This window comes from Ananas comosus, linkage group 2, assembly GCF_001540865.1.
Source record: "Ananas comosus cultivar F153 linkage group 2, ASM154086v1, whole genome shotgun sequence".
In the NCBI taxonomy this organism is placed as follows: domain Eukaryota; kingdom Viridiplantae; phylum Streptophyta; class Magnoliopsida; order Poales; family Bromeliaceae; genus Ananas; species Ananas comosus.
Genome location: NC_033622.1, coordinates 10,302,753 through 10,312,159, shown reverse-complemented (window position 1 = coordinate 10,312,159; position 9,407 = coordinate 10,302,753). Strand labels below are relative to the sequence as shown.

General features: G+C 38.2%; 2 protein-coding genes across 4 annotated transcripts; one reads left to right on the top strand and one right to left on the bottom strand.

Moving 5' to 3' along the window:
* Nucleotides 2,353-3,078, top strand: LOC109727543 (trihelix transcription factor ASIL2-like). The gene has a single exon (XM_020257686.1). The coding sequence runs from the start codon at nucleotides 2,353-2,355 to the stop codon at nucleotides 3,076-3,078; it is 726 nt and encodes a 241-aa protein (XP_020113275.1).
* LOC109706559 lies at nucleotides 3,670-9,202 on the bottom strand. Of its 3 annotated transcripts, none has more exons than XM_020227476.1 (8): nucleotides 8,751-9,202; nucleotides 6,403-6,550; nucleotides 6,169-6,319; nucleotides 5,381-5,506; nucleotides 5,202-5,282; nucleotides 4,914-5,106; nucleotides 4,568-4,829; nucleotides 3,670-4,249 (listed from the first exon to the last, which is right to left on the bottom strand). In XM_020227476.1, the coding sequence occupies exons 1-8, from the start codon at nucleotides 8,976-8,978 to the stop codon at nucleotides 4,020-4,022; spliced, it is 1,419 nt and encodes a 472-aa protein (XP_020083065.1). In that variant the 5' UTR covers nucleotides 8,979-9,202; the 3' UTR covers nucleotides 3,670-4,019. The 3 variants fall into 3 exon arrangements, with proteins under 3 accessions (XP_020083065.1, XP_020083064.1, XP_020083066.1); XM_020227475.1 differs by having other exon boundaries at nucleotides 3,670-4,261; nucleotides 8,751-9,201; XM_020227477.1 differs by having other exon boundaries at nucleotides 4,195-4,337.

Genomic DNA, 9,407 nt, shown 5'->3' with positions numbered 1-9,407 from the left:
TAATTCCTCTTGACTCCTTATTGTACTTGGAGATATTGATTTCGTTCGACTTCAAGTGCCTACCGATTAGAGAGATGCTGATTATTTTCGACTCTTCGTAAAATGCTAAACGAGAAGTCAAACCGAACCAAATGATTGGTTAGAGATAAGAAATAGTTTAGGGTAAACATATAAACCAATGACATACTATATCATTATGGCATATCTTCTATAGATATATAATTTGATAGTTGGGTCATATTAAAAGCTCTCAGAGCGACATGTGTTTTCTTTCCTCTCCCTCCTCTACTTCAACAATATTACATCCACCCGATCTATTAAAATATTGCATACATCAAACTCTTTTTTAATATATAATCTACAAGATATATAATTTGGCAGTTCCATCACATCATAAAAATCTTTAATACTAATTATTAGATATTCTATCAATCATTTAATATACTTTTATGGTGTATGAAATATTAGTATATATCAGGTGCAACTAAAGATTTCTCCTATTTTTTTGCAATTATAAATATACTCTGTCAAGCATTCTCTATACTGGATATATATTACAACATACACCACATACTTAAAACATTTAATAGAGATTTTAAAATTTAATTCAGTAAATATATTTAAATTATTAGACTTTATAATTCAAATATATTTAATTAAGTTTTGATATCAAAAATTAGTTTTTAATATAAGTTGTGGTGTATGGTGTGTTAATATACACTAGGTGCATATAATAATTTCTTCTTTTTCCAATCAATGTTAACTAGATAAGGATAACATTATATATTTGCAATTTAGAATAAATCCTTAAATTTTAATTAAAAAATTAATTTATAAAATAACTACTAAAACTACTAAGTTTAATTGAATTTTTAGGTGAAGTTATTAGAATATTTTAACTCTACAAATACTGAAAGTTAAAAAATATTAATAAAAAAAGATTAGCTTTATAATGTATAGAAGGCTATAATTTTTTAATTTTAAAATTTTAATAATTATATCTGCCGATTGACTGAAATACTATCGATCCGCCGCGAAGCGCGGGTCCTAAACTAGTTGTATATATTTAAGGCATAGTAATTGCACTTGTTTTACTTGTATTTTTATTATAAAAATAGTTTTTTATTTACTATTATTATTCTACTAGTACCTCCTTTGGATTGAGCACCACTTTCGGCAGTTTCATCCGCTAAAATTTTATTTCAATTCACCTCACTGTTACTAACATTTTTTTCAGAGCCTTCTAGCAATCGTGAGATGTGGGATCACGGCAAGAGCACTACGAGTTAGCGAGATCATCCACGGTTAGGTCTAGTGAAAGTACCTTTTTGTTTAAACAAAATTAATTTTGAAAAATAATATATTGTAAACTTTAAAGAAGTCACTGTAATGCTTTTAATTTAGAAGTAATTAATTTACTCCAATACTCTATTGTACCCATATCATTTATGCATTGTACAGGTTGTTATATATTTACGTCTCGTGCCGGTAAAGGAATCTTGCTCGTTTGACAAGTCTGTTACATATACCCAGCAAGTCAATTTGGTTGGACTCGAACGTGACAATAGGTGTAGATCTTACACTTTCTATCCTAGAGGCTAAAGTTCATAAAAGTCCAAATAATTTAGTAAATAATAATAATAATAATAATAATTAATAATAATAATTGATGTGATACCGACCGTCCTTAGAGCAAGTGGCAAAGTGCTTGGTGGTTGGTGCTCGAGACCCAAGTTCGAATCCTAGTTGATTCACATTTCTAGCTAAGTTTATGTCTAAATGAAATAAACGAAGCGGGTAGCGTACTACCTATCTCTCAAAAAAAAAAAAATTAATTGATGTGATAAGTAAGAAATAATAACTCTTGGATGAAGTAGATGTATGGTGTTTGGAGTGTCCTGATAGTATTGCTCTTAACTTTTTGTTCATAAATTACAAATTTATCTTTTTCTTCATTTATCTCATACTTTAAATTTAGATGCCCAATTTTTACATAGCAAAAAAAAAAAAAAAAACTCAATAGACAGTGGGATTGTAATATACGATATATAATATACATAAATAAGCATGCACTAGGCACAGGTAATAATTTATTCTCTAGTTACAAATACATTCAAGCGTTAAAATCAAACTTTAAAAAAAGTTTAGGGACCACTAACATCTAACTCAGAAGTTTGAGGACCAAAACAACATCAGAGATAAAAAGTTCAGGGACTAGCGGTGCAATTTCCCCCCATACAAAACCACCGCGAAACGCTTCAAATTCAAGCAGTTACTCACTCTCTCTCTGTCTCTCTCTCTCTCTCTCTCTCTCTCTCTCTCTCTGTTTACCAACACCCCTTCCTCACTCTCATGGCGAAGGATGATCGGGTCTCTGGCAAGAAGTACAAGCCCTTGTCCTCAGCCCGGCGCTGTTTCCGCAGCGCCAGCGTTGGCGCGACACGGGCCGTGATCAAAGCGTGGGCCGATAAGTACGAGCAGCGCGACCGTGGCAATCTCAGCGAGGAAGATTGGTGGGAGATCGCCGCTGCCGTCAACAGCCGCGACCAGGGGCGCTGGACCGTCGAAAGCTGCAAGAATCGGATCAGAAAGGTGAAAACCAGGTACGAAAGAGAAAAGGCCGCGGGGTTATCTTCTTGGATCTTCTTCAAACGGCTCGACAAACTCCTCGGCCCGGCTTCTGATGCGGAAGATGTGTGGGAGCTGTGGGAGCTGGACGAGGCCGTGACAGAGACCGCGGGGCCGGTGGCGGAGCTGGCTCGGAAATTGCGGGGATTCGAGGCGCAGATGAAGGAGCTGACGGGCAGGGGGTCGGACGAGCTGGTGCAGGCTCTAGCCAGGCTCGAGCAGGCGTGGTCTGGGTTCGCCGCTTCCGTTGCCAACGCAGCAGCGGCAGAAGATGACAGCAGCAAAACAGAGGAGGATCTTGGGGCCGACTGCGGGCCCGGCGACCAAGACGGCCCTGCGGACGGAGCTGCACGGCGCCAAACTGTACAGCCGAGTCAGACTGCAGAGAGGGAGCCTAAAAAATCAGAGTTCTCCTCTGACCCCGCTCCTGAATCGGGGGCATTCAACTGAGCAGGGCCAATTCTTGTAAATAATCTTGCAGTTGCTTGGAAATCTCGTCCTGTATTAGAGTTTTGATGCCAACTTCGGTTCCGCAATTTTGGTCTCGATAATAGTTGAAGGAATGAAGAATCATGATCCAGATTAGTTTCCAGTGTTCCAATATTAACAATCTGATATCTGTAAGTTTCACTCAGAATTTTAATTTTCCTCTCAGATTTTCAAATTTTAATGATAAAAAATTATCAAATAACACAACCGTCCTCAACCGCAACGTCTTAGTTGAAACTATGCAAAACGCAGAAATCATCATTTCTTGTGATAATCTTGCATTTAGTTGCCGAATTTGACCTTTGAAGTTTAACATTAATTTTGGTTGCAGTGATACTCTTTAGACCACAGAAGATTGATCGTGATTAAATTTAGTCTCCAGTAGTTCAGTGTTTCAAATTTCAACAATCTAGCTTATTTCCTATAGCTTCTATTCGAAACGTCTGAAACAACCAAAAAAAAAAAAAAAATACAGGCAAAAGTTAATTTAATTGTTATGCAAAACAATCTTTACTCACAAAAATGTTAGAGTCGAGACCAAAAGATCGAAAATGAAATCAGAATCAAACTCAGAAAACAACATTAGCAATTGATGCTAATCATTCCCACAGATAATGTGTTCCATGAGAAAACACACTGCCACAAAAAGATCAACAGAAAAAACCGGAAAGAAAGAGCTTTTCTCCTAAAACAAAGATGCAGTTGCTACATACTGATATAATCATAGATATGACACAAAATACACCTAGAAACACCGCAGGGTAACACGGGATGGTAGGTTTTGAAACTGAAACCCATGCTACAAAGAGGCTCTAAAGCAGAGCATGATACATGGAGATGGTGGGATGCAGCTGATGTTTGGCAATGAGATACATTATACAGACGGCTATTAGGTATAGCTACTAATTTGACCAAACATGGATCAGGCCTTGCTTGTTCCCCGTATAGATTTCGTTCCGATCCTCGTCATAGAAGAGTGCAGTTACATCTTCAAGAGCTTCCCTTATAGTGCTCCTGATGGTAGAACGGCTCGGGTCGCCCCGCTTGCGAGGGGCAATCTGTAGAGAGGGATCACGGGGACAGATCTTCGCGACACACTTCCCGCTGAGGATGTCGCTCATGTTGATAGATCCTATAGGAGAAGCTGTGAAGGTTTCTTTTTAGATCATAACATCAAATGTTTTTGCTTAAAAAATGGCCTGCTAGCGCGTCCTGAGATTCTGCAGAACAGTTGGTAAAGCTATTTGAAAAAACAGAAGATTCAAATTAGATCTTCTACTTTTGGTATTCAAGCACGTAATTTAGCTTCGGGCAAAACAAGATGGTCCATGGTTTTTGTTTGCCAAACACGAAACGATTGCTTTTTTAAAGTAGGGAAGTTCACCAAAAGCCAAGCCAAACAGGCGCAGAGTAACAGCAAAATTTTTCAGTATGGAAGGAAATTAAATACCTTCTCCCTCGTCTTCACTTTCAGCCTTGCAGTACGAGATTATCAGGTCCTGGTCGCTAGTGATGTAAATGTTATTAGTGTTACAATCAGGATGCCAGAGCAGGTGGTCTTCAAAGGAGGTGACTGGCTCACCCCGGAAATTCCAAACTGCGACAGTCCTGTTCCGGAATGTTAAGAAAAGGTGGTTCTCATATAGGAAAATGAATGCAGAAGGGGTCATGAAATCAGTCCTACTGACTTCTATCAGCTCCGAGTTCCTCACCTGCTCCAAGAATTATAATATGCTTCTTAAAATTAAAAAGGAAAAAAAAATCAAAAACAAGAAAGATAAAGATTAACAGCCTACGTCAAGAATCTGGAGGTTCTCATTCTCTTGCTTGACCAGTAGCTTCTCGTTGAACTGCTCGATGAAATCAATTTTCTTGTTGCGGTGTAGTAAGTGATTGAAAGATTTCAACACTGTTCCATCTTCAATTGATAATATTGTGAGTGGAACATAACCAGGAGTTCTCTGATATATTAACAGCATGATGCCTGGGCTGTTCAAATGCATGATTTTCAAATATCAGATTACAAAAAGATTCAGATGCATAAAATAATCTACATGCATGTTTAATGAAGAAGGGAACCAAACCTTATTTTGATCTCCTGAATATTCTTATCCGATATGGAGTACAAGAAGTTATAGTTCTTCAGGTCAAACACTTTGTAAGTACTGTAACCATGCCAAACAATTTGTAAGTACTGTAAGCAAAAAAATAAATCAGATGGATTAGGGTTTGTAAAGAGAAAAGCATCAAGAGGGTCACTTACCCATCCAGGGCTGAATATGTAAGAACTTTGCCATTGACATCATCAAACTCAACAAAACCAGGCCATTTTAATGATTCGGTCTCAAAAAGAGGATAACCAGCATCTAGCTGGTTTCTTCTGATGTATCTGCCAGAGTCCAAAAATAAGTCATTACTAGAACTGCTTGGAACAGAATTAGATAGCAAGTCTCATTTGGCATTTCTGACCCTTTTTTTTTTTGTTTTTTTACACACTAATTTTATATAATTTTGCTACACTGGCAGAAGGAATTTATGTTGTTGTACCACGGCCAAGTGATGAATGACGACTTGTTCGAAAAAAAAGAAGAAAGAAACTGAAAACAAAAAAAAGTTGCTTCCAATTTTTTTTCCTCTTTGTTGCCAAACAAATACTTGAATGTTATGGTTGCAAGCAAGCCATCATCCCCTCCCACTCTATTTTGTATCGAAATTCTTTTAAAAAAGCAAAAATGGCAACAATGCCTAACGAGGCCTTTGTTTGTAGATTTTGGTATCAGCAATATAGAAACATTTGTCACAGTACATCTTCTACAAGTAACCAAGAAAACCATGAAAGGTTTAATCCTAAAATCACCAACTATAAGCTAATAGTTAAGTTGAGAAAAAAAATCTGCATTTATCTTCAGTTTTTAATACTTATCAGAACCTTAACACACACAATGTGTACATCAATGTATGTGCACATATGTGCATAACGCGTGAACTATACACGAGGAGAATTGAAGTTATTTGAAAACTAGAGCATTCACATGAAAGTAAGTTTCTTACTCTATTGGAGTGGTCCGGCATTTCAAGGAACTGAAATGGTCTGATGCGTAAACAGAAACTGTGATGAGTGAGTCATTGTTCTTATTATAAAATAAGCTCCTAATCACTTCATCGGGGCTTATGTTCAAGAAGCATATACGCTTATTTGTTGCTATCAACAAAAAGAAAAAAATCAGAATTAGAACTAGAATAAACAAAAGAGTCAACAGGAAACTAGGGAAGCATCAGACTTACTCCGGCTAAAAGCAGCACAGAGACCAGATTGTGCTAAAGCAAATATAACATCCTTTGCTGCAACAATCTCAATGATCTTGGACCTCTTTTTCAGAAATTGTAATTTGAGAAACCAATGGATATTATCATCATACGTGTCGAATTCCTCCTGCATTAAATAATGCATAAATCATATTAAAAACATTTATGAAACACAACTGAAATCAGGACTGTATCATAAAAGATAGGTTACAATAATGATGAAGGACATATGAATGACAAAAGCATAATCGATTTTATAGGAGAGACTGCGCCCATGCTGTAATTCAGATGCAATGCATGAACATATACATGCATGCACATATTACTTCCACAAACCTATATTTAAAATTACTCCGAAAAGTGTAACTGCCCAGAAAAATAAACTGAATTCATCCGTAATAAAATTTAATTTTTTGGATAAAGCACTTCAAAATTGAACTTTAACTAGAGGTAATCAAACTGAAACTAGGAATTGAGATAAACAAGGGATGTGGATAGCAGCATCAATTCCAGAGAAAACACTCAGCCACCGTTTGGTTCGGGGTTAAGAAAAAGTAGCTATTCCAGGGATAGGGTTAAGTTCAGGGTTAAAATGGTGTTAAAATTTTTTTGTGTTTGGTTGGAGGTTGGAGTTAGTCTAGGATAGTGAAAAAAAGTGTTTGGTTGGAGTAGGTGGGATAAGAAGATAATGATTGATAAAGAAGAAAAAGGTGAGGGCTCGGGATGCGTGCGGGGTTAAAGTTGGGAGGGGGAGTGGGGTTAATGATTGATAAAGAAGAAAAAGGTGAGGGCTCGGAATGCGTGCGGGGTTAAAGTTGGGAGGGGGAGTGGGGTTAGTAAACGCCACTAACCCGGTTTGGGGTGGGGTTAGTAAACCCCACCCCTTAAGAGTGGTGTTTGGGTATAAATTGGGGGTTAAGGGGTTATTCCACCCCTTAACCCCCAACCAAACGGTGGCTCAGAGAAATGTAAGTTAGACATCCATTCCATCTAATAAGCAATTCTTTTTTAAAGGCAATAAGGACGTTTGCCTAGAAGCAGCCAATCATAATATACTAAGTTCGACAGTTATCCTTATCCACAGATACTGAGCATAAATCGATGATAAATAAGAAGAGCAACTCTCCACATCATTATAATGGAGGCATTAGCCATTAGGCTTCCTTTGGCTACCCTGACATTTTTCTCTATTTTGTAAATCTCAAATTCTATGCAATTTAATTCGCCTTGGGAAGGACTTCTCTATTCTTGTTATTGCTTGCAACTTGCAAATGCATCAGCTCATAGCATCCAATTGCATAAAATTTGGGTTTAAAGGGAAAAAAAAACAAGGAATATGTATGCTTAACCAAACAAGGCATCAGTCTTCATTAAAACCTGTCTAAAAGCAATTATCGAAGTAACCTATCTTTATTTAATACTACTAAGAGTATAATCCTCAAAATTAACAGGGTGTCTAATAATGCTGATCAATATAAGCAATCTAAGGCGAACTTAGAAATATTTCTATCATCAACATAAGCTCTGTTTTTTATCCCCAAAATTGTTGTTATCATAAAACCTCATCACCAATTCCTTATCTCACATGGTAGCCTCACAAATCATAGAAGGATACCCAGAAGTATTTTGAATGAATCATGGTAATTCATAAATTCCGTTGCACTACCAGGAAATTATCACAATCATATCTTTTTTTTCATTTTACTGCCATGGTCAATTTTTCTTGGTCATCATCTTCAAAATCTGGAGTTTCAAAATCAAGGAAAATACTTTATTAAAAAGCAACATTTGCCAGAAATAAACATGTTTCATCTATAAGGAATGCTACTTCTTAGAACTTAAGGGATGATAAATTAAAATGTAGAGAAGCATGTTGCTCTGCTTGCCTCTGGATTGACGTGACAAGAAGCATGTTTCTTTTCCTGTCCAATCCCTAACTTTCTATCACCAATCCACCAAAGTAGTTTGTTCGCAACAGCTCCAAAGCAATATACAGTTCAAACACCAAACTTAACCCTAACAACCATTCATTTCGCTATACATCATCCAATCATCTATTACTGCCACATCTCCTAACGAACAAGCCAAATCCAAGAGTCAAAATTAAACATAATCGTAAACCCTAGATACCAATCTTCACAAAAACCATTTTGGCCGCTGATCTACAAAAAAGCTTCCAACTTCGCAGAACTAAGAGTTTCACAACGATCATAGTCACCAAATCCTAACGAATTCCGAGCCCCGAGCGCACGATCTTCGACGATTCCAACCAAACAACAAGAAAGCGAAGGAACAGGAACTCAAATTACGGGTGAGGGAGCACGGACCTGGAGCTGGATGTTGCGGAACTTCTCGGGGGCGCTGGAGGAGGCGACGCGGGCCATGCGAGGGAGGCCGCCGATCTCGCGGCACGCGAGCTTCCTCACCGAGTTAGCACACACCCGCGCCCGCATCTTCCGGCCGGAGCCCTCGCCGGAGGAGGGCGACTCCCGCGCCCGCTTCCGCGCCGTGACCCGGACCCGGACCCTCAGCAGAGACTTCTTGTGGTTCTCCATCTCCGCGCCCCCTCCCCCTTCCTCCTCTCCCCTCGTCGCCTTATACTCTGGTGCTAGGAAGAGGGGAAAAGCGGAATAGGGGGCCTCAGTGAAGAGAGGGGGAGATGCGGAGAGTTAGGGTTAGGGTTTTGGTGAGCTCCATTGTTGGGGAGTAGGAGCTCTCTCTCTCGACTTCGAAAAGCCAGGGCGAGGGTTTGCGAACAGTGTCGGAACTCGGAAGGGAAAAGTTCGCTTTACAATTGGGTAAATTGCAACATTAGCCCCTCAACTTTTGTCTATTACTTTTTACTCCAAAAGGGCAAAAAACCATGAGTTTCTTGTAGGAGTGTTTGGTTCATCCAAAAAGTGTGGAAAAAAAATTTTCGTGCAAAAAAATTTTATGAATTTTTTCTTTTTTTTTTATTTGGTTTCCAAAAAGAAGTTTGTTTC